The following is a 25284-nucleotide window of genomic DNA, read 5'->3' as shown; positions in this document are numbered from 1 at the left end:
CTTGGTCAAGAGAGTGTTGCATGATCTTGGTTAGCGGTTTGTAAATTACTTCTTTCATTTCTTTGAGTACTACTGGGAGGATCTCATCCGGCCCAGGGGATTTGTTTATTTTAAGAGCTCCTAGTCCCTTTAACACTTCTGCCTCAGTTATGCTAAAGTTATTTAAAACTGGATAGGAACTGGATGACATGTGGGGCATGTTGTCAGTATCTTCCTTTGTAAAAACTTGTGAAAAGTAATCATTTAACATATTTGCTATTTTTTTTTCTTCCTCTACGATTTTGCCATTTGTATCTCTTAAACATTTAATCTCCTCTTTGAATGTTCTCTTGCTGTTGTAATATTGGAAAAACATTTTGGAATTGGTTTTAGCTCCCTTAGCAATGTTTATTTCTATTTCTCTCTTGGCCTTTCTAACTTCCTTTTTGACTTGCGTTTGCAGTTCTGTGTACTCTTTCTGCGTACTTTCTTTTTGGTCCTTTTTTAATGCTCTGTAAAGTGCCTTTTTTCGCTGAATATTTTTTTTAATTGATCTATTAAACCATTTTGGCAATTTAGTTTTACATTTAGATTTGTCTACTTTAGGGATATAATTGTTTTGCGCCTCTAGTACTACATTTTTGAAGAACAACCATCCTTCTTCTGTGGGTGTTTTCTCTATTTTACTCCAATCTACTTCTGTTAGTCTCTGTTTCATACCTTCATAGTTTGCTTTTCTAAAATTGTAAACCTTAGCTTTAGTCTTTACTTTTGGGGATTTAAAAAACACTTCAAATGAGACCATGTTGTGGTCTGAGTTTGCCAGTGGTTCTCTGACCTCTGTTTTAGTTATTCTGTCTTCGTTATTTGAAAAGACTAAATCAAGGCATGCCTCCCCTCTAGTGGGTGCCTTGACAAATTGTGTTAGGAAGCAGTCATTTGTCATTTCCACCATTTCTATTTCATCCTTCGCGCTACCCACCGGGTTTTCCCATTTTATTTGGGGGAAGTTGAAATCCCCCATTAGTATGGCTTCTCCTTTGCTACACACATTTCTAATGTCATTGTATAACAGATTATTGTGCTCACCGTCTGAATCTGGCGGTCTATAGCATGCTCCTATTATTATGCCTTTTGAATTTTTGTCTGTTATTCTGACCCATATTGATTCGGTTTTATTTTCTTTGTCCAGGTTTAACACCTGGGCTTCAAGACTGTTTCTTATGTATAGCGCTACCCCTCCTCCTCTTCTGTCCTGCCTGTCTTTCCTATACAGTGTATACCCACAAATATTATATTCGTCCCCATCACTCTCAGATAACCACGTTTCTGTAACACCTATCACATCATAGTTACCTGTTAGTGCAGTAGCTTCAAGTTCTAGAATTTTGTTTCTGATACTTCTAGCATTTAGATAAATACATTTAATGGTTGTCTTACCTGAGTTGTTGTTCTTGTTTTGATGCGGTCTCCCTTCTGTTTTTTTTTGTTGATTTCTCCCCCCTTCCTTTCTAGTTTAAATGCTTCCGAACCTGCTCGAGGATCTTTTCTCCGAGTAGACTAGTTCCCTTGTTATTTAAATGCAGTCCATCCCGTCTATACAGATAGTCCTCGTTGTAGAATGTGGTCCAATGATCAAGATAGGTGAAGCCTTCCCGTGTGCACCACGTCTTCAGCCATGCGTTTTGATTAATTATTTCCAGCTGTCCATATGGTCCTTTGCAAGGTGCGGGTAGTATACCAGAAAATACCACAGTTTTGGTTTTCTCTTTTAATTTCCTTCCTAGCTCTCTGAATTTGTTTTGCAGGGATTTTGGTCTGTCTCTTCCAATGTTGTTTGTACCGATGTGGACGACTACTACCGGGTCGTCTCCTGTTCGTTCTAGGAGCCTGTCCACGTTCTCAGTGATGTGCTTGACCGAGGCTCCCGGAAGGCAGCACACTGTTGTAGTAAGGGGGTCCAAACTGCGAATTGAACTTGCTGTGTTTCTCAATATGGAGTCCCCAACAATCATGACCTCCCTTCTTTTTGCTGTCTGGTCACCACTGTCAATAGGGTCCTGGATGTTGTTCCTTTCATTCTCTTGTTGTTGGTTCTGCTCATCAAAATTCTGAAGTGACTCAAATCTGTTGGTTGTTTTGATTTCTGGTGGTTGTGTTTGACGAAGTTTCTTTTTTTCCCTGCTTCTGCCTACCTGAACCCAGCTGTTCTGACCTTCTATCTCCCTGGTGGCTTTCAGTCTGTTAGGGGTGATGCAGACTTCCATGAATTGTGGGTGTGCCAGTTCCTCAAGATCCTGTTGCTGTCTCACTTCTTCCAGCTCCATTTCTAGCATACTTACTAGTTTATGAAAGTCCTGGATCGTGCGGCACTTTACGCACACTTGGTTTAGCTCCGCTGGGTTTTCTCGGATTTCCCACATCAAGCAGGTGTCACAGATTACTGGCTTGAAGACCATGTTGAGGTTTTTTTTTTTTTGGAAGTTTAGTTTCTTCTGCAGCCGTCAGCCTGCTTTCTAACTGCTTCGAAACTGCTCTGTACTTTTCCACGCCTGTACTTCTTCCACTCGCTGTCGCTGGGAAGACTGCCTCGTTTAACTGCGTTGTTCTGCTGTGCTATTGGCTCCTCCCCTCGCCCGTGTCTCAAAACGGCGCTGAATTTGAATCAGCTGCTCCGAGTTTCAGCTTGTTTGTTATCAGAAAAACACACGCGGCTGTTTGACTTTGAGCTGCTGCTGTGTTTCCCCAATGTCCTCTGTTTTCTGATTAAAGCAATTCAAGATGCAATTTCTCCTTTCTGCTTCGAAACTGCAATTTCTCCTAACTGCTTTGAAACTGCTCTGTACTTTTCCACGCCTGTACTTCTCCCACTCGCTGTCGCTTCCACTCTCTAACTGATCTTCATTGTACTGCCCTGAGAGGTATGCTGAAGAAAATTGAAAAAAACAGCAAAACAAAATGCACGGTATAAACATGTGAAAAAAAACATGAGAAAACAGCCAATGCACTGTGGTAAACTTTTATAAGGGACTGCTTAATCCCAGCCTCTCTAACTGAACTTCAGTTGCTACCAGACTGAACCCTGAAGCATGACAGGGCTCTGTTAGCTTTCTTGACTCTTTCCTCAGTAGTGTACAAACCTCTCCCCTGTTGTAACCCTTTCTCCTACAGATTGAGTGCCACAGGTGAGTGTGAGGGTGTTGGCTTGCTCGCATTCTGAGGCTATCCTGTCAATCTCTATGTATGCAGGACATTAAAGGCCAGTACTGGACCGATGAGGATTCCGATGGAGACAATGACTCGGAGTTCCTGTATGGAATCCAGGTAGAGCCCTCAGCACTTCAATCCATGAGCTTAGTGGAGTGAAAAAAATCATTCCTAAACCTGACCTTCTGTCACTAAATTCACTATCCCTGTCTAATAAACCTAACACGCTATCACTGCATTTACTATCCCTGTCTAATAAACCTGACCTGCTATCACTGTATTCACTATCCCTGTCTAATAAACCTGACCTACTGTCACTGCATTCACTATCCCTGTCTAATAAACCTGACCTGCTGTCACTGCATTCACTATCCCTGTCTAATACACCAGACCTGCTGTCACTGCATTCGCTATCCCTGTCTAATACACCTGACCTGTTGTCACTACATTCGCTATCTCTGACTCAAATTTGCAGTTTTAAAAGAGCATCTTATTGGCTGAAAGCATGTCAGTTATTAGAGGAAGCAGGAAACAAGTCATTTCTCTTGATGAAACGATGAAGGAAGTGCAAGACAATCTGAATGCAGGGCCTGCAAACACACTGTTTAAAACAGTGTGTTTTAAATGCAGATACTGTACGCTTGCTAAACAGGGTTATTTCATATCTGCACATTTCAGACCTATATAATGAATGGTTGTGCATGACAATGTATGGATTGAATTTGTTAGCAACAGTCACTTTTTAAAAGAAACAACAAAAGCTAGTACACTTTGTATGAGCTAGCCTAGTTTACATGTAATTATGGAAGATAACTTGAACTAAAGAGCTGTTCATAAACTCCAAGTCAAAACACATTCATACATCTTGAAAAATGAGAAATGTCAATAAAAACTAGATTGAATGACTCCAGAAAAAAGCATCACAAGAAATGCTGCCTGTGTGCTGTGTTTGCAGGGTGCAGTGTTCACCTCACTGCCTGTGTACTGTATTCACAGGGAGCAGTGTTGTCCTCACTGTCTGTGTGCTGTATTCACAGGGAGCAGTGTTGTCCTCACTACCTGTGTGCTGTGTTCACAGGGAGCACTGTTGGCCTCACTGCTTCTGTGTTCACAGGGAGCAGTGTTGGCCTCACTGCCTGCACTGTGTTCACAGGGAGCACTGTTGGCCTCACTGCTTCTGTGCTTTGTTCACAGGGAGCAGTGTTGACCTCACTGCCTGTGTGTTCACAAGGAGCATTTGGCCTAACTGCCTGTGTGCTGTGTTTGCATGGAGCAGTGTTGGCCTCTGCCTGTGGTATTTGCAGGGAGCAGTGTTGGCCTCACTGCCTGTGGTATTTGCAGGGAGCAGTGTTGGCCTCACTGCCAGTGTGTTGTTCTCGCACGGAGCAGTGTTGGCCTCACTGCCTGTGTGCTGTTTGCAGGGGAACAGTGTTGGCCTCATTGCCTGCACCTCACAGGGAGCACTGTTGGCCCCACTCCCTGTGTGCTGTGTTCACAGGGAGCAGTGTTGCCCTCACTGCTTCTGTGTTCAGAGGGAGCAGTGTTGGCCTCACTGCCTGCGCTGTTCACAGGGAGCAGTGTTGGCCCCACACTGTGCTTTGGTCACAGGGAGCAGTGTGTGTTGGCCTCACTGCCTGTGTAACGTGTTCACAGGGAGCATTTGGCCTCTGCCTGTGCTGTGTTAGCACGGAGCAGTGTTGGCCTCACTGCCTGTATACTGTGTTCACAGGGAACATTTGGCCTCACTGCCTGTGTGCTGTGTTCGCAGGGAGCAGTATTGGCCTCACTGTTCATGGGGTGCAGTTTCACAAGGAGCACTTTCACAAGGAGCAGTTGGCAGATATGCCGTGTTTACAGAGCAGTGTTGGCCTCACTGCCTGTGTGTTTGCATGGAGCAGTGTTGGCCTCACTGCCTGTGTGCTGTGGGTGCACGAGGGAACAGTGCTGGCCTAACTGCCTGTGTGCTGTGTTTGCAGGGGAACAGTGTTGGCCTCACTGCCTGTATGCTGTGTTCACAGGGAGCAGTGTTGTCCTCACTGCCTGTGAGCTGTTTTCACAGGGAGCATTTGTGGCCTCTCTGCCTTTGTGTTGTATTCTTAGGGAGCAGTGTTGGCCTCACTGCCTGTGTGCTGTGTGTGTGCAGGGGAACAGTGCTGGCCTAACTGCCTGTGTGCTGTGTTTGCAGGGGAACAGTGTTGGCCTCAATGCCTGTATGCTGTGTTCACAAAGAGCAGTGTTTGCCTCACTCCCTGTATGCTGTAGAGGGAGCAGTGCTGGTCTGTGCTGTTTGCAGGGAGCAGTTAGCCTCACTGCCTGTGTTGTTTGCAGGGTTACAGTGTTGGCCTCACTGCCTGTATGCTGTGTTTGCAGGGTTACAGTGTTGGCCTCACTGCCTGTATGCTGTGTTCACAGGGAGCAGTGTTGGCCCCACACTGTGCTTTGTTCGCAGGGAGCAGTATGTGTTGGCCTCACTGCCTGTGCTGTGTTCGCAGGGAGCAGTGTTGGCCTCACTGTTCATGGGATGCAGTTTCACAAGGAGCAGTTGGCAGATATGCTGTGTTTACAGAGCAATGTTGGCCTAACTGCCTGTGTGTTTGCATGGAGCAGTGTTGGCCTCACTGCCTGTTTACTTTGGTTGCAGGGGAACAGTGTTGGCCTCTGCCTGTGTGCTGTGTTGGCAGGGAGCACTGTTGCCCTCACTGTCTTTGTGCTGTGTTCACGGGGAGCAGTGCTAGCCTCACTGCCTGTGTGCTGTGTTTGCAGGGGAGCAGTGTTGGACTCACTGCTTGTGCTGTGTTCACAGGGAGCATTTTTGGCCTCTGCCTTTGTGTTGTATTCACAGGGAGCAGTGTTGGCCTCACTGCCTGTGTGCTGTGGGTGCAAGGGATCAGTTCTGGCCTGACTGCCTGTGTGCTGTGTTTGCAGGTGAGCAGTGTTGGCCTCACCGCCTGTGCACTGTGTTCACAGGGAGCAGTGTTGGCCTGTGCCAGTGTGTTGTATTCACAGGGAGCAGTGTTGGCCTCACTGCATGTGTGCTGTGTTTGCAGGGTTGTAGTGTTGGCCTCTGCCTGTTTGCTGTTCACAGGGAGCAGTGTTTTCCTCAGTGTCAGTGTGCTGTGTTCGCAGGGAGCAGTGTTGGCCTCACTGCCTGTGTGCTGTGTTCGCAGGGAGAAGTGTTGGCCTCACTGCATGTATGTTCTACTCGTAGGGAGCAGTGTTGGCCACTGCCTGTGTGCTTTATTTGCTGGGGAACAGTGTTTGCACTGTGTTCACAGGGAGCAGTTGGCCCCACTCCCTGTGTGCTGTATTCACATGGAGCACTGTTGGCCTCACTGCTTCTGTGCTTTTTTCGCAGGGAGCAGTGTTGGCCTCACTGCCTTTGTGCTGTGTTTGCAGGGGAACAGTGTTGGCCTCACTGTCTGCACTGTGTTCACGGAGCAGTGTTGGCCCCACTCCCTGTGTGCTGTGTTCACAGGGAGCACTGTTGGCCTCTGCTTCTGTGCTTTGTTCACAGGGGAGCAGTGTTGGCCTCATAGCCTGTGTGCTGTGTTCACAGGAGAGCAATGTTTTCCTCATTGCCTGTGTGCTGTGTTCACAGTGGAGCAGTGTTGGCCTCTTTGCCTGTGTGCTGTGTTCACAGGGGTGTTGGCCTCACTGCCTGTGTGCTGTGTTCATAGGGAGCAGTGTTGTCCTCACTGCCTGTGTGCTGTGTTTGCCACTGGTGAGCAGTGTTGGCCTCACTGCCTGTGTTCTGTGTTTGCAGGGAGCAGTGTTCGCCTCACTGCAGTGTTGCCCTCACTGCCTGTGTGCTGTGTTCATGGGAGCAGTGTTGGCCTCACTGCCTGTGTTGTGTTCTGGAGTTTGGCACTGGTGAGCAGTGTTCACAGGCCTCACTGCCTGTGTGCTGTGTTCACAGGGAGCAGTGTTGGCCTCACTGCCTGTGTGTGTTCATGGGGAGCAGTGTTGTCCTCACTGCCTGTGTGCTGTGTTCATGGGGAGCAGTGTTGGCCACATTGCCTGTGTGCTGTTTTCACAGGGGAGCAGTGTTGGCCTCATTGCCTGTGTGCTGTGTTCATGGGGAGCAGTGTTGGCCTCATAGCCTGTGTGTGTTCACAGGGTAGCAATGTTGTCCTCATTGCCTGTGTGCTGTGTTCATGCCGAGTCGTGTTGTCCATTGCCTGTGTGCTGTGTTCACAAGGGAACAGTGTTGGCCTCATTGCCTGTGTGTTTTGTTCACAGGGGAGCAGTGTTGTCCTCATTGCCTGTGTGCTGTGTTCACAGGGGTGTTGGCCTCACTGCCTGTGTGCTGTGTTCATAGGGAGCAGTGTTGTCCTCACTGCCTGTGTGGTGTGATTGCAGGGAGCAGTTGCCCTCACTGCCTGTGTTCTATGTTCGCAGCGAGCAGTGTTGGCCTCACTGCCTGTGTTCTATGTTTGCAGGGAGCAGTTGGCCTCACTGCCTTTGCTGTGTTCACAGGGAGCAGTGTTCGCCTCACTGCATGTGTGTGTTCATGGGGAGCAGTGTTGTCCTCACTGCCTATGTTCTGTCTTCACAGTGGAGCAGTGTTGGCCTCTGCCTGTGTGCTCTTTTCATGGGAAACAGTGTTGGCCTCCCTGCATGTGTTGTCTTCACTGCCTGTGTGCTGTGTTCACAGGAGAGCAGTGTTCACCTCACTGCCTGTGTGCTGTTTGCAGGGAAGCATTGGCCTCACTGCCTGTGTGCTGTGTTTACAGCAGTGTAGCCCTCACTGCCTGTGTGATTTGTTCACAGGGAGCAGTGTTGGCCTCACTGCCTGTGTGCTGTGTGCAGGGGAGCAGTGTTGGCCTCACTGCCTGTGTTCACATGGAGCATTTGGCCTCAGTGCCTATGTGCTGTGTTCGCAGGGAGCAATGTTGGCCTCACTCCCTGTGTGCTGTTCGCAGTCAGTGTTGGCCTCACTGTCTGTGCTGTGTTCACAGGGAGCATTCACCTCACTGTGTGCTGTGTTCATGGGCAAGTGTTGGCCTCACTGCCTGTGTGCTGTGTTCACAAGGGAGCCTGTGTGCTTTTCATGGGGAGCAGTGTTGGCCTCACTGCATGTGTGCTCTGTTAATGGGAAGTGCTGTGTTCACTGCCTGCGTGCACATGTTCACAGGGGAGCAGTGTTCACCTAACTGCCTGTGTGCTATGTTTGCAGGGGTGCATTGGCCGGTCTGTGTGCTGTCTTTACAGGGAGCAGTGTTGGCTTGACTGCCTGTGTGGCATTCACAGGGAGCAGTATTGGCCTCACTGTCTGTGTGCTCTGTTCGCACGGACCAGTGTTGGTCTCACTGCCTGTGTGCTGTGTTTGCAGAGGAGCAGTGTTGGCCTCACTGCCTGTGTGATTTGTTCACAGGGAGCAGTTGGCCTCTGCCTGTGTGCTCTTTTCATGGGGAGCAGTGTTGGCCTCACTGCATGTGTGTGTTCATGGGGAGCAGTGTTGTCCTCACTGCCTGTGTGCTGTGTTCATGGGGAGCAGTGTTGGCCACATTGCCTGTGTGCTGTTTTCACAGGGGAGCAGTGTTGGCCTCATTGCCTGTGTGCTGTGTTCATGGGGAGCAGTGTTGGCCTCATAGCCTGTGTGTGTTCACAGGGTAGCAATGTTGTCCTCATTGCCTGTGTGCTGTGTTCATGCCGAGTCGTGTTGTCCATTGCCTGTGTGCTGTGTTCACAAGGGAACAGTGTTGGCCTCATTGCCTGTGTGTTTTGTTCACAGGGGAGCAGTGTTGGCCTCACTGCCTGTGTGATTTGTTTGCAGGGAGCAGTGATGCCCTCACTGCCTGTGTTCTATGTTCGCAGGGAGCAGTGTTGGCCTCACTTCCTGTGTTCTATGTTCACAGGGAGCAGTGTTGTCCTCACTGGTGTAGTTCAGTGTTGTCCTCACTTCCTGTGTTCTATGTTCACAGGGAGCAGTGTTGTCCTCACTGCTTGTGTGCTTTGTTCACGGGGAGCAGTGTTGTCCTCATTGTCTGTGTGCTGCCTCACTGCTTGTGTACTGTGTTCATGGGGAGCAGTGTTGTCCTCATTGACTGTGTGCTGATTTCACAGGGGAGCAGTGTTATCCTCAATGCCTGTGTGCTGTGTTCATGGGGAGCAGTGTTGTCCTCATTGTCTGTGTGCTGTGTTCACAGGGGAGCAGTGTTGTCCTCATTGCCTGTGTGCTGTGTTCACAGGGGAGCAGTGTTGTCCTCAGTGCCTGTGTGCTGTGTTCACAGGGGAGCAGTGTTGCCTCATTGCCTGTGTGCTGTGTTCATAGGGAAGCAGTGTTGTCCTCAGTGCCTGTGTGCTGTGTTCACAGGGGAGCAGTGTTGTCCTCATTGCCTGTGTGCTGTGTTCATGGGGAGCAGTGTTGTCCTCAGTGCCTGTGTGCTTTGTTCACAGGGGAGCTGTGCTGCAGACCTATACAGACACCCCCAGCTGGACGCGGACATCGAGGCCGTGAAGGAGATCTACACTGACACCGCCCTCTCTGTCAGGTGAGAAGTGACACTGGACAAGCTAACAGGTGCTTTATAGAAACTCTTTTTATTGCCAAACACTGGTTTACCGTGTGCTGAGAATGGTATAACATTGACTGTTGTGCCAGCCTTACCATTAGAACACTGCCCCACAGTAAAAGCACAGCAGTTTAATAAAGCCCAGTGAACATAGTGGGTGAACCATGGACAATGCATACTGCAGTATAACTATGGCTTCAGGAAAACTGATATATTACTGTGTGCATTTACTGTGGGAAATTTTTCTAAGGGTGGTAGTCACCTTTCAAGCCTCTTTTTGGGTGTAAAATGCTGAACACGTTTCTCACCCAGTCATTCTAAATGCTTTTTTGTCACAATATAACAGGGGTCAGTGATTGGGCTGCTAATGATACTCAAGCCTTTGTCGTCAGTCCTTTATTAAGTGTCTCTGAAACTATGCTATGAAATGACTGAAGCATGTTGAAAAGTTCTAGGTAGTGTGGTCCTGACTGTCTCTTGGGAAAGTGCTGAATTAATTGTATGTTTTCTACACCATCTTCACCGACAGGGAGTATGGAACCATTGACGATGTGGACATCGACCTACAAATTAACATCAGTTTCCTGGATGTAAGTAGACCTGCAGGGCAGGGCTGTCTATCTATCTATCTATCTATCTATCTATCTATCTATCTATCTATCTATCTATCTATCTATCTATCTGTCTGTCTGTCTGTCTGTCTGTCTGTAAGAACATAAGAACATAAGAACATAAGAAAGTTTACAAACGAGAGGACCATATAGGTAATTTTCCATTTTGGATCTTATTTTAGTTTCCATAAGTTTGCATATAATAGAAGTCAGGCTTACTGGTCTGTAGTTACCTGGTTCAGTTTTGTTTCCCTTTTTGTGGATCGGTATTATGTTTGCAATTTTCCAGTCTGTCGGTACCACCACTGTGTCAAGAGATTGTTGCATGATCTTGGTTAGCGGTTTGCAAATAACTTCTTTCATTTCATTGAGTACCTATTTATCCATTCACTTGTCTTTTGTCTGTCTGTCTATATTTCTTTCTGTCCCTTTGTCGTTGTGTCTTTCTGCCTGTCTATATGTCTGCCCATCAGTACTGATGTTAATACAAATCCTGCCGACTATAGCAAACTACAGCTCCAATGCTCACACTGCTGGGGTATCTCTCCATCTCTCCAGCAGTTCTCTCTGCCTCCCTCATTATTTCCCTATCAGACTTCCAATTAAATAAATCTTGAAATGTTGAGTCCCGTGAATTCATCAAGGGTCCTTGCACAGTACTGTACCTGTACAGTTTCCTTTCAGCCTATCCTGACTGTGAATTTAGGAGTTACTGAGGTGTGAAATCACAAGAAGCATTCTGGCTTGTAGTGCCCTGCCTTTATGAGTGGCTGTCTGCATGTATTGTTCATGTATTGTCTGTCTGTCTCAGTGTGTGCCTACTCTGCTGAGAATCCCTGATGTTTTTGTTCTTGATCTTTGTTTCGCCTCCAAATCTGTGATTGTCTGTCTCTTCTCCTCAGGAGGAGGTGGCGACTGCATGGAAGGTTATTCGAACAGAACCAATCGTTGTGCGCCTTCGTTTCTCTCTGTCTCAGTACCTCGATGGACCGGGTAAGCAAGGGCAGCTGCAGTGGACGCCATCCACTCAACAGGACTCTGAAAAATAGGATCCTTTATTATCTATGGTTCGTTTAGAACTGCGGAACACACAATTTTTTAAATGTTAATGTTGCTTTTTCAATGATAGCTTTAGAGCCATGGTTTTCAACCTGTGGTAGGTGTACCAGTACTGGTACATGACGGGATTGCAACTGGTACGCAATGGCAGTCGTTCTTTATGACGATATGATTCCTCAACCACAATACTCCCTCAGTCATAATGTATCAATCTGTTTGCACCACTGAATCACAGAGACATGTTCCTCAACCACAATACTCCATCAATCATAATGTATCAGTCTGTGTACCACTGAATCACAGAGACATGTTCCCCAACCACAATACTCCCTCAATCATAATGTATCAATCTGTGTACCACGGAATCACAGAGAAATTAGAAATTATGATGAGCAGTATTTGTTGTGAACTTTCAAAGTTCCTGATGGGAAACCAAAGCAGCCACTCTGTGTTGTTGATTATGGTGAACTCATGTCAAGTGATGCCGTCCCATTTTCAGTGAGAAAACCGGTTGTATTGCATTTGCTCTTTGTTTTACAACAGCCGTTTAAGATTACACATGGTTACTAGTACACCTGGTGATCCCCTGGAAACCACTGCACAAAATGTTCTATCTAATATACCCTCTTTATACAGGTAACTTGTACTTTTCTGGGTATTGAGCTATATCTGTCTTCATCTGGCTTTGAACTTGTTTTGGGCTGGAGAAATGAAAGGCTATTGAAATTGGCAGAGGCTGCATCTTAGCAGTTGATAGCTGTTTCAAAGCTAGATCAGCAGTAAAGAAGGCATAAGGTGTAGCCAGGCTAGTGCAGCGTTCTCCACACGTCAGGAGAGTGATAAAGACAGTTCAGTGCAGAGCAGTGTGCTGATATGATTAACCAGGGTCTCTGAGCTCATCTCTTGTGTTTGTATTGCAGTGTGCTTATATGATTAACCAGGGTCTCTGAGCTCATCTCTTGTGTTTGCATTGCAGTGTGCTGATATGATTAACCAGGGTCTCTGAGCTCATCTCTTGTGTTTGCATTGTAGTGTGCTTATATGACTAACCAGGGTCTCTGAGCTCATCTCTTGTGCTTGAATTGCAGAGCCATCAGTGGAAGTGTTCCAGCCATCCAACAAGGAGGGATTCAGTCTGGGGCTGCAGCTGAAAAAGTAACCAAGTCTATTACGTTGTTGTAGTCAGTGAAATAATTCCAGAAATCTTACCTGTTTTGCACTTTCATTGGTTACATTATGTGCAGTTTTTATAGAAATGTTATAGCAAACGTGTGGTTTCTGTTTAAAATCTAATGTCGGTACTACTTTTGGTTAAAAAGTTCTCAGTTTCTTTGCCTTTCTTCAGGTTGTCTGTTACACTTGTACTTCCTGGGTCTTTTCACGTCAGCAGTGTCTGAGTCTAAGTATGTTACTGGCTGAAAGCATGTCAGTCATAAGCAGAGACAGCTGGTTATGACAGGAAATAAGTAATTGACAACTAACCAAAAGCATGGCTTGCAAACAGAGATTTCTTTAAATAAATGTAGTACCAGCTATGATGTTTTCAAATAAAAACATGCAAACCATGTGTTTCTTTCAAAACTGCACACTTGAGACCTGTATAACTAATGGAAGGTCACAGCAGGTACGGTTTGTGATTTACTTACTGAGCTATGAACTTAAAAGAAAGAGATAATTGTGTTAATCACCTGGAAGAAATCAACCAAGCACTGTGAAAGATCTGTCAGAATTCTGGTAGATCTTATTTTGTATAGAGATGCCTTGCTGTGCATAGAACAAATGACACAGTTAAAAAGACAGCTTTCTTTGAGTTTTAATAGTACTTTGTGAGCAGTCTTCATTTTTGTGATTTCTATTTTTTTGTCAGAGTAGTAGATTTTAATTGCTTGGGTTTCTATAGGAACACCTGAGTATCGTTCTATTCATGATGATCAAATATGATACAAGATAGCATAATTTCAAAAGAAATAGAGTATATGTTTGTAGTGACATTTGCTTCTTCCAGGTACTGTAGCTAGACCTCTTCCAGCTAATCCAGGGGTAGGGCTCCCTGTGGCTGAGCTACTCTGGTTGGTAACGTCACTTCTCTTCCTGCAGGATCCTGGGCATGTTCACCTCTCAGCAGTGGAAGCACCTGAGCAATGACTTCCTGAAGAGCCAGCAGGAGAAGAGGCACAGCTGGTTCAAGGCAGGGGGCACCATCAAGAAGTTCAGAGCCGGACTCAGTATATTCTCCCCCATCCCAAAGTGAGTAGCTGTCGCCCAGCCCTCTCCATCCCCAACACCCTGGTTAAACCTGGAATCTCATTGAGCTGACAGGGATTAAGCCTAAATATGTGGAATTGTATAAACTCACCATAAAGCCTGTAGTGGCTAACACTGTTGAGTGATATTGCACTTCCTGGACTAGAGAAGCGTGTGTGTACACCTCAGAAGCCTTCGTGCGGGCCCTGTACTTGTAGTTTATGATCTGCATTGGTTGGATATTTGGAATGTCTTTCAGGAATTGAGCCAGAATTCAGCTGATATATAGCACCCTGTTGTATTCCTATTTACTGTGTGAGTTTTTTTATACCATTATTTACTGTGAACTAACCTTTCCCCCTCACTCTCCCCTCCCTATCTTGTGCCCTTTCCCTTTCACCTCTCACCCCCTCTCTCTCCACCCTCCTTCCCCACTCTCCCACCCTCTCTCTGGCAGGTCTCCCAGTTTCCCTCTCCTCCAGGACTCTGTGTTAAAGGGGAAGCTGGGTGTGCCGGAACTGCGTGTAACGAGACTCATGAACCGTTCCATCTCCTGTACCATAAAGAACCCCAAGGGGGAGCTATTCAGCTACCCTCCAAGCAGCCAGGCAAGTCACACTGTTGAACAGGAGAGTTGACCCTTTGAGGTATTGTCTCAATACATTTTTTGTGATACAGAGCTGTCTCCAGTAAACAGTTCTGTAGAAACACAAAATAAAATGTGGAACATTCTTTGATTAGCATGTATTTGTATGTTTTTTTAGGTCCTTTATTCTTTGCATATAAGTTTTTTCCAATAGACAACAAAACATGTTATTCAAATGTGCCTCCTGTGCAACTCTATTCAAATGCATATACATTTGATGAAATGTTATCAATTTTTTTTTCTTAGAGAAATAAAACAATTACAATGAAATAAAATTAGATGAAATCATTTCTACCATATTAGAGTGCCACACAAGATTTTTTGTCTGTGTAAATTATTGTCTCTCACATAAGTAATTTTTCTAACAGTGTGTTTTTTTTTATAACATCAGTATTATAATATTTCAATTTCCCATCACATTCTTGGGTTCTGTTATTCGAATACTGACTTTCAACTCTTCCAGCCCCACCTACACTACATAATATAGATATAATATAACATATAATAGATATAATATAACATAGACAGCTGAAAGGTCACACTGTCACATGTTTGGAATGGAATGAGGAAGGGTTAGGGTTGGGGTTAGAGTAGAGTAGGAGGGCTGGCAGAGCTGAAAGGTCACACTGTCACATGTTTAGAATGGAATGAGGAAGGGTTAGGGTTGGGGTTAGGGTAGAGTAGGAGGGCTGGCAGAGCTGAAAGGTCACACTGTCACATGTTTAGAATGGAATGAGGAAGGGTTAGGGTTGGGGTTAGGGTAGAGTAGGAGGGCTGGCTGGGCTGAAAGGTCACACTATCACATGTTTGGAATGGAATGAGGAAGGGTTAGGTTTGGGGTTAGGGTAGAGTAGGAGGGCTGGCTGAGCTCAAAGCTCACATTGTCACATGTTTGGAATGGAATAAAGGCTGCTCAGTCCTGGCACCTGGGATTCTCTATTCAAGCTCAAACATGCATTTTCATTTTAAAACAGACATCTGCTACTACGCTAAGCTCTCGGTTTGCTTGACTTGCCTTCCTGGAAGTCTGTTACTGCTTTACATCTTTGGCCATTTCACTCCAGCAGTGTCTTCAGAGACAGAGAAAGTAACTGAGAGCATGCCAGTCGATAGGGGAAGCAGTTGATTGGTTATCGAAAGGATAGACGCTAGGGAAGGGATGCGCAGGCAAGTCTTAAAGCATGGCTTGCAAACAGAGATTTCTTCAACCTGCAGTAGTACCAGATATCAAATGAATGTTTGCTAAAACATTCAAAACTGCACATTTGAGATCTATATAATGAATGACTGTGGATGGTAGAGAACACTTCTGGAGCTAAAGTGTGGATTTATACATCAAAAAGATTCAAAATATTGATCTGGGATATTATTATGTCATGTGCACAGTGCATGTCTAGAATGAGGAGAGAAGCCCCCTTCCAGTCTGGCTAGCCCCATCCCATAATCAATGGGGAGAGAAGCCCCCTTGCTGTCTGGCTAGCCCCCTCCAATAATCAATGAGGAGAGAAGCCCCCTTCCTGTCTGGGTAGCCCTCTCCCATAATCAATGGGGAGAGAAGCCCCGTTCCTGTCTGGCTAGCCCCCTCCCATAATCATGAGGAGGGAAGCCCCCTTCCTGTCAGACTAGCCCCCCTCCCATAATCAATGAAAAGAGAAGCCCCTTGCTGTCTGACTAGCACCCCTCCCATAATCTCCTTGTCTCCACTTGACCCATCAGAGCGTGTCTGTTCCCGCTGCCAGGCCTCCCCTGCAGATTACCACGAAGCAGCTGATTGAATTGTTTTTCTCATCCCAGGCGGGCGGACACTGCAAGAACATCCCCACCCTGGAGTACGGCTTCCTCGTGCAGGTAGGGCCGGCCTAGTGCTGAGCTGCTCTCGCACTGGGGATAGGTCATGGGTGGTTTTACAACTCATTCAATCTGATAAACTCTAACATTGCTGTTAGCTTACCAACCCCTCCTCCTCTCTGTTTAGATTATGAAGTATGCAGAACAGCGCATCCCCACTCTCAATGAGTACTGCGTGGTGTGTGATGAGCAGCATGTCTTTCAGAATGGATCCATGCTAAAGGTGGAGTATCAAGATCACAGATCTCATTGACAGGACGTACTGAAACTATCATGAAAAGAATGTGAAGCACTGGTGCATCACAGAACATACAAACATGTACCATCAGGTCCTCTCGCATTGTATCGTTCCAAATTCACCACCTCAAACCACCACTATCTAGGAATCTGCCATTTGATTTCCTTTTTGTTTTTCAGGCAGTAAACTAACTGTGAACTAGGTGGTGCTGGTGCTTACTATTGTATATACACTTGACTGATCTAGTCTTCCTAATAGATATCTACAGCAGCTCCTAAACTCATACTGTAATCAAAGAACCTTTAAAAACACAGTATTGAGATGCTGCAATAAGAACACTCAGTAGGACTGTAAACCTCATACAAAGGCAAAGGGGCTTCTTTAGACACGACTTGACAGTGTATTGAGATCAATCAGCTGCAAGGACCTGGGTGAGTGCTGATGGTCTGAATCACTCGTGAACGTTCTGATGTTGTTCTCTGTCTCTGCAGCCAGCGGTGTGCACCAGGGAGCTGTGCGTCTTCTCCTTCTACACGCTGGGGGTTATGTCCGGAGCAGCCGAGGAAGTAGCCACTGGAGCAGAGGTGACCACATTATGAGATAAACTTATTCATACTCTACTGTCAGTATTTCTACAGTTACCACTGTGCACAGTTACATTCTACTGTGGTAATGCCACTCTGAGGCATTGGTTGGCCCCTCACTTCATACACTGAGACACATGATATTCATCAGAAGCCTCCTGCTTAACTTTTAAACGTGAGAAGACGGTATTGTCGACGTTAATCCCTGGTACAAGACGGGCTTCATGCCTGTGTGTGTGTGTGTGTTGTGTGTGTGTGTGTGTGTGTGTGTTCCAGGTGGTTGATCTGGTAGAAGAGGCTTCTTGCTTCTGTGTGTGTGTGTGTATGTGTGTGTGTGTGTGTGTGTGTGTGTGTGTGTGTGTGTGTGTGTTTTTTTTCCAGGTGGCTGATCTGGTAGAAGAGGCTTCATGTCAGTATGTGTGTGTATGTGTGTGTGTGTGTGTGTGTGTGTGTGTTCCAGGTGGCTGATCTGGTAGAAGACGCTTCATGCCTGTGTGTGTGTGTTTGTGTGTGTGCGTATGTGTGTGTGTGTGTGTGTGTGTGTGTGTGTGTGTGTTTGTTTGTGTTCCAGGTGGTTAATCTGGTAGAAGAGGCTTCATGTCTGTGTGTGTGCATGTGTGTGTGTGTGTGTGTGTTCCAGGTGGCTGATCTAGTAGAAGAGGCTTCAGGCCTGTGTGTGTGTGTGTGTGTTTGTTTGTGTTCCAGGTGGTTGATCTGGTAGAAGAGACTTCAGGCCTGTGTGTGTGTATGTGTGTGTTCGTGTTCCAGGTGGTTGATCTGGTAGAAGAGGCTTCACGCCTGTCTGTGCCTGTGTTTGTGTTCCAGGTAGTGGACCTGTTAGTTGCCATGTGCAGAGCGGCGCTGGAGTCGCCCCGGAAGAGCATCATCTTTGAGCCCTACCCTTCTGTGGTCGACCCCAATGACCCCAAGACCCTGGCCTTCAATCCCAAGGTAAATACTGCAGTCTGCCAGTGTTGTCAACTCCCAGCTACCAGCCTGAGGACTTCAAGGAGACTGTACAAGCCCCAAATCAGTTAGATTGAAACACTGTATTTCAGAAGCAGTTATATTTGGCCTGCAGTATATGAAATATATGTGGTTTAGTGACCCAGTCGCTGTGTCTCCTCTCTCCTCTCCCCACAGAAGAAGAACTATGAGCGTCTGCAGAAGGCTCTGGACAGTGTGATGTCTATCCGGGAGATGACACAGGTGAGGGTGCAAACCCAGTGACTAGACCAGAGATCCTGATGGCAACAGATGCATTTGTGTACTGAGTAAGGATAAGGGCATGCTCATGTTTCTAAAATGTAAAAAACAAATAAAATGACAAACAAATATGGATCTATCAAACTGCACAAAAGAGCTTGAGACCCAGAATAGTTAATTGGAATGTCTTTAGTTTCTGTACCAATACAAGAGTGTTGCACTATTTCAGCTGGCATTGCAAGGTACAACATGCTGGTACAGTTTTAAAGGATCCCCGGTCTATACTTTGGTAGCTTTCCACAGACACTACAAGCAAGGACTTGTTTGAATAGCTCCACCACTAGATACCGCAACTTAAAACTAAAATAAGTAACATCCATTAAGTGATTTGTGCAGTCTTTTTTTGGAGGCCCTTTTTATGAGTGGATTTGAAAAGAAGTAAAGCTTGGTGTTTTGCCAGGTAATAAAACCGTTACTAAGAAGAAACAAATAAGAAGTCTATCCTTGATTAAAGAAATACAGTGCCATGAAAAAGTATTTGCCCCCTGCCTGATTTTCTACATTTTTGCACATTTGTCACATTGAATTTGGTCAGCTCTTTTTGTGAGTTGTAGTAGTATATAGAGGGTGTCTGAGAGAAAAAATGACACCAAAGTTTGGTGCTTCTTTCATTTGTTTGGTGTGCTAGGTAATCAAACATGCAATCTTCAGGTGTGAAAAAGTTAACTCAGTCCAATTAAAGAGATAATTAGGGTCAGCTGTTTGAATACTATGGTTAACAATCAGGCCTGATTATTGACAATATCAATCTAACTAACTTTGGCCCTTACCATCAGAGTGAAGTTGTCAGCACACAGTTTCTAGAGGCACATCATGCCACGATCAAAAGAAATTCCTGAAGACCTCCAGAAAAAAAATTAATTGATCAGTCTGGAAAGGATTACAAAGCCATTTCTAAGGCTTTGAGGCTCCATCCACCCAGTCAGTCAGAGCCATATTGTCCAAATGGAGAAAGTTTGGGACAGTAGTGAATCTTCCCAGGAGTGGCTGCCCTGCCAAAACCTCTCCAAGAGCAAGGCGTAAAATTGTCCAGGAAGTCATAAAGACCCATAGAACAACATCCAGGGATCTGCAGGCCTCTCTCGCCTTAGCATGACTCCAACATCAGAAAGACACTTGGCAAAAATGGGATTCATGGCATAGTAGCAAGGTGAAAATCACTGCTCACTAAGAGGAACATGAATGCTCATCTCAAGTTTGCCAAAAAGCACCTGGATGATCCTCAAGAGTTCTGGAACAATGTTCTATGGACAGATGAGTCAAAAGTGGAACTTATTGGCCAACATGGGCCCCGTTATTTCTGGTGAAAACCAAACACTGCATTACACAGTAAGAACCTCATACCAACGGTCACGCATGATGGTGGTAGTGTCATGAGGGATGCTTTGCTGCGTGAGGACCTGGACGACTTGCCATCATTGAAGGAACCATGAATTCTGCTCTGTATCAGAGAATTCTACAGCAGAATGTCAGGACATCCGTCCGTCAGTTGAAGCTGAAGCGCAGCTAGATCGTGCAGCAAGACAATGGTCTGAAACACACAAGCAAGTCTACATCAGAATGGTTGAACAACAAGAAATTTAAAGTTTTGGAATGGGCTAGTCAAATTCCAGACCTAAACCCCATTGAAATGTTTTGGCAGGACCTGAAATGAACAGTTTATGCTCAAACCTACAAATGTCACTGAGTTGAAGCAGTTCTGCATGAAGGAGTGGGCCAAAATTCTTCCACGGTGCTGTGAGAGACTGATCAATAACTACAGGAAGCGTTTGGTTGCAGTTATTGCTGCTAAAGGTGGCGTAACCATTATTGAGTCTAAGGGGGCGATTACTTTTTCACACGGGAGCATTGGGTGTTGTATAACTTTCTTTAATAAATAAATGAAATAAGTATCAAAATTTGGGGTTATTTGTTCACTCAGGGTCCCTTTTATCTAATATTAGATTTTGGTTGAAGATCTGAAAACATTCAGTAAAAAAAATATGCAAAAATGCAGAAAATGAGACAGGGGGCAAATACTTTTTCACGGCACTGTATATTCATTTGCGTGCACATACATTTCTGTCTCAGATCTCGGCAGATCTAGAAAATTTCACTAGCAGGCAGCAGTGTGGTCAAACTGTGGGCTTGGATAGCTGACCACATGGCTTATTTTGAATTGTTGACTTGACGTCCTCTATTTCAGGGCTCGTATTTGGAGATTAAGAAACAGATGGACAAGCTGGACCCCTTAGCCCACCCCCTGCTCCAGTGGTGAGTGGAAAATCGTGCATTAGATTGTCATAGAAAAGTCCAATAGAGTGCTGTATAGTGAATCTTTCTTCTGATTCTCCTGTTTCAGGATCATATCAAGCAACAGATCCCACATCGTCAAGCTGCCACTGAGCAGGGTATGTTTCAGATCAGACTGTACTGGGGGGAGGGGGTGGTCCTCTCCCCACCCCCGTCCAAAGGTTAAGGCTGGTCTGCAGTCTTTGAAACAGTAGAGCCAGGCACAGAAACTGCAATTCAAGCACTTCTTGCACACTTTCAGTTCCCAAAAAAACCAAAACAAACTCAGCAACAAAATAAACAAAGTAAAGGGTTACAACTTTACAACATACACACCACCCAAGCTTTGCTAGCTCAGTGTATAAACACACAATACACAACATGATGCTGCTGCTCTTGCTCTCACAAAACAAATATTCCTTTGTCTCTTTTTGTACCATGTGGCCAGTGGTTAATTCACAATAAGCCATTCAGTCACCGCCGGCCACAAACCACACTTTCCAATCACACAATTAAACGTTACCTATAAACATACCTATTAAACAGAGAAACCCAGTTTACAGTTGAGGACTGTGCAAACGTCGATTTTTCTAATTACTTCACTTTTGAATGGTGCTTTATGATTCTCCAGATAAGCTCAAGCAGCTCAAAGCCCAGTAAAGGCAGATTGACAGAAATGTGATAATATCTGGATACTGGATCAACAGAACCAGAACCACCAGCATGATTACAAACACCATACCATAGTAAGAGAAATGGAAAATCTCCATTCAAATGATATTGAAATGACTAGCTCTTTAATATTATAACTCACTAGAATAGCCCTAGTCTATCTGGTTGTTCCATTCACTCTAAGACCTTGTTGTTTTGTTTAGAAGGTTTGCAGAGCATCCAGCTGCTGAACTGGGTATTATAATACTAAGAGCCATGTTGGAAAAACAACCCTTCAAAATACAAAACACTGTGTTGTTTGCATGCTGCTTTCTGCCCAGAGACTGCCCTCCGCGCCTCATCCCACGCAGGGAAAAACACGCTTGCAACAGAATTTGTATACCCCACTGACCGTAGTATACAAACATTTACAACAGCTTCTTATTAAGTGGTTTAGAAGTCCCTGGTGTACAAGTAGGCCCTAGCTGATGAACATTCAGAAGTTTCAGAGTTGGAACCTCTGTTGGAAACTAAAGAACAGCAATTTCAGTGCAACAAACCACCCCGAACACAGCTATCATTCCAAAAAGAGAAACATTGCATTTTAAAGAAAGACAATCAGATAGCTGTATTTACTTATCCTAGGAAATTTAAGTTATTAAATGTAATTTGCATTTTTTTTGTTGTCCAGCATAAATCAGTAATAAATCACGTGTCACTGTAATGTACCACATGCCAATATCAATTGAGTGAAAGCTGAACTAACAGATGGATAACTGGCTCCCTCATTCACTATGTTGAAAAAAGTGCTTCAGGGTTTACTGGCTGGTAATAGCAGGCTAACCAACTGTATGCACTTAAATCCAATCAAACCCGACTGCTGCGCCAAAATGGGTTACATGCAGAATATATTGATCGTTTTGGAATCAATTCCTCAAACAGGTGACTTGACACCAATTCCGTTGTGATTATATAATCAAGGCAGTGTTGTCTCAGTCATTTCTAATAGGTATTGAATGAAATTAGATTAGATTTCATGGACAGAACAATGGGACAGTGGATTTGTAGCACTGCCTGGCTGTATCACATGATTCTCACAGAGATGTATGAGTGAAGGTCAGGCAGTGGAAACTGTTCAATAACATTCAGTGACAATACTGCTTCTGTTGTCATTGCCCTAGCCTCAACCATGACATCAGGTATTTTAAGGGATGTGAACATAAGTCGTGATCGAGACAGTGTACTGATTTAATTCCAGTGATTATATGGGTTGGAAATGTGCAGTTTTGAACGAAACGCATGTTATAGCAAAAAGTCATTTTTAAAATAACATCTGGTATTACACCAAATTAAATACATCGTTATTTGCAAGTCATGCTTTTAGATAGTGTTGCACTTTGCTGGTCATTTCTTACCGTTGCTTTACTATACTTTCACTAAAGTAATAGTGCCTGTCATTGAATGCTTTACCATGTCATAGTTGACCACGACTGGCGAAAAGCGAGGGTAGTAACGAAAGTTATGGTCAACTACCACACGGTAGAGCCTTCATCAATGGGCACTATTTTTCAAAACAATTTTTATCATTTTTTTTAAAAAACCACTTTATTAAAACCTACATTTACTTTGAACTGCTAATGATTCTTCGGCTACCCTTCCACTGAGAGGTTTTAGGAAAATAGTCCTGAAATTTTCCTTAAACGATCATGCACATAAGTAGAGAAAAAAGAAGACTGTATTAAACAAATAACTTTTAACTTGTCAGAGCTGCTTCAAGTTTATCTGGACAGTGCCATATATCTGAATGGGGCAATATTGCAAAATTGTCTGTGTCTTGGTTTGTTGTTGTTGAAAGAAGCTGAGCTCCAATTGAGCTGACAGGCTGTAGATTGGCTGATTTGGCAGTTGCAGTTACAGGACTGGTTGTTTTCGTGAGTGCAAAGTATTGATTGGCTGGTTTTGGTGGATAATAAAATAAATTTGGACCAATTGTGTCTTTGTTTAGTATTTGCTGTCCAATTGCTTTTAACACAGCAATTCCCGATGAAAAAAACAGCACTTGCACACATTTATTTTAAGTTTGATTGACAGTCGATGCTGTGACATTCCAGCATGCATCTACTGTCTAATAGAAGCCCGGCAGAGCTGGAAGCTGATTGGCTGATAGTAGTGAATCGTTTTCTATGCCTTATTACTCTTGTTTTTGTGGTAAGATTTTGTAAGGGAAGGCATGTAAACTTTATTTAACCTATAGTACCAGATATCATGTTTAAAATATCAAACTGCACATTTGAGACCTACAGTATCTAGCTAATGGAAGTGCAAAACATGTCACATTTCTGAAATTATTTTGTAAACTACAAACACTGTTCAGTGTTCACAAAATAAATGTTTTTTGCACAGCACACATCCTGATGAAAATGTTGATGTGTTGAGTTCTAATTGAGAGGCTCTCTCAATCCATTGCTTCTATCTCAATCTTTCTCATTGTTAAAGAGCAAGTTGTTTCAAACAGCATTCAGAACAGTGACGGGTTCTGTTCTTGGTGTTATGTCATTCAGAGTGGTGAAGGGTTCTGTTCATGATGATATGTCATTCAGAGTGGTGAAGGGTTCTGTTCTTGGTGTTATGTCATTCAGAGTGGTGACGGGTTCTATTTATGGTGTTATGCCATTCATAGTGGTGATGGGTTCTGTTCATGGTGTTATGTCATTCAGAAAAGTGATGGATTCTGTTCTTGGTGTTATGTCATTCAGAGTGGTCACGGTTTCTGTTCATGGTGTTATGTCATTCAGAACAGTGACGGATTTTATTTTTGGTGTTATGTCATTCAGAGTGGTGAAGGGTTTGTTCATGGTGTTATGTCATTCAGAGTGTTGACGGGTTCTGTTCTTGGTGTTATGTCATTCAGAACAGTGATGGATTCTATTCTTGGTGTTATGTCATTCAGAGTGGTGACGGGTTCTATTTATGGTGTTATGTCATTCAAAGTGTTGACGTGTTCTGTTCATGGTGTTTTGTCATTCAGAACAGTGACGGATTCTGTTCTTGGTGTCATGTCATTCAGAGTGTTGACAGGTTTTGTTTATGGTGTTATATCAATCAGAGTGGTGAAGGGTTCTGTTCATGGTGTTTTGTCATTCAGAACAGTGATGGATTCTATTCTTGGTGTTATGTCATTCAGAGTGTTGACGGGTTCTGTTCATGGTGTTATGTCATTCAGAGTGGTGACGGGTTCTGTTCATGGTGTTATGTCATTCAGAACAGTGACGGATTCTGTTCTTGGTGTCATGTCATTCTGAGTGTTGACGGGTTCTGTTTATGGTGTTATATCAATCAGAGTGGTGAAGGGTTCTGTTCATGGTGTTATGTCATTCAGAGTGTTGACGGGTTCTGTTCATGGTGTTATGTCATTCAGAGTGGTGAAGGGTTCTGTTTGTGGTGTTATATCATTCAGAGTGGTGACGGATTCTGTTACTCCAATTTTAAGTTGCCATAATGTTTTTCCTATAAATCTGCACATACTTGGCTTGTCTGGAGAATCCAAAGTGCCACCTTTCAACTCTGCCAGTCCCACCTATATACATGTAGACAAGGCTGTTCTGTCCTGGCACTTAAGATTCTTCAGATAAGTAGCTCAAAGCCAGGTAAAGGCCCAATATTGGAGCAGAAGACCCCAGAACCACTCAAAATGATTGTACCAAGCACCAAGCACTAAACACCAAACACCAAGCACCAAAGCACCAAACTAGTATAGCAAATGTAACGAAATAAATTTAAATGACATTTGAAGCTATTTATTACTAACTTTGCAACCCCCCCCCCCCCCTCTCTCTTTAGCAACTCAAGTTCATGCACACCTCTCACCAGTTCCTGTTGCTAAGCAGCCCCCCCGCAAAGGAAGCTCGTTTCCGGACCGCCAAGAAGCTGTATGGTAGCACCTTCGCCTTCCAGTGAGTGACGCACCAGCGCCCTTCAGAACAGAGCAGGGCAGAACTCACCTCACACAGCATGAGTGTCAAACACAAGCCCCAGGGCGTGTGCGGCCCTCCCCAGGCCTCCCTGGCTTCTCAAAGGGTTGATGGGATTTATAGTTTTCTTTTTATAAGGGGTGTGCTCTGTATCACAATTTCCACCAACCCTTTTCAAAAGAGATTTCACTTTG

The 25284-nt window shown here is 44.7% G+C and overlaps 1 protein-coding gene across 3 annotated transcripts in view; it reads left to right on the top strand.

The window, feature by feature from the left end:
- Window positions 1-25284, top strand: part of LOC121299304 (protein mono-ADP-ribosyltransferase PARP6) — a 45934-nt gene that overhangs the window by 5928 nt on the left and 14722 nt on the right. For 2 of the 3 annotated variants that reach the window (XM_041226985.1, XM_041226984.1), the window contains exons 3-17: window positions 3229-3303; window positions 9586-9680; window positions 10231-10291; window positions 11215-11305; window positions 12460-12526; window positions 13469-13618; window positions 14073-14223; window positions 15978-16109; window positions 16237-16332; window positions 16839-16931; window positions 17757-17882; window positions 18075-18140; window positions 20383-20450; window positions 20539-20587; window positions 24960-25072. In XM_041226985.1, the coding sequence (XP_041082919.1) occupies window positions 3229-3303; window positions 9586-9680; window positions 10231-10291; window positions 11215-11305; window positions 12460-12526; window positions 13469-13618; window positions 14073-14223; window positions 15978-16109; window positions 16237-16332; window positions 16839-16931; window positions 17757-17882; window positions 18075-18140; window positions 20383-20450; window positions 20539-20587; window positions 24960-25072 (1433 nt within the window). The remainder of the gene's footprint in view (window positions 1-3228; window positions 3304-9585; window positions 9681-10230; window positions 10292-11214; window positions 11306-12459; window positions 12527-13468; window positions 13619-14072; window positions 14224-15977; window positions 16110-16236; window positions 16333-16838; window positions 16932-17756; window positions 17883-18074; window positions 18141-20382; window positions 20451-20538; window positions 20588-24959; window positions 25073-25284) is intronic. The other variant, XM_041226986.1, reaches the window with a different exon arrangement.

The sequence above is a fragment of the Polyodon spathula genome, chromosome 24 (genome assembly GCF_017654505.1).
Source record: "Polyodon spathula isolate WHYD16114869_AA chromosome 24, ASM1765450v1, whole genome shotgun sequence".
Classification (NCBI taxonomy): Eukaryota; Metazoa; Chordata; class Actinopteri; order Acipenseriformes; family Polyodontidae; genus Polyodon; species Polyodon spathula.
This window is presented reverse-complemented; position numbering and strand designations above follow the sequence as displayed.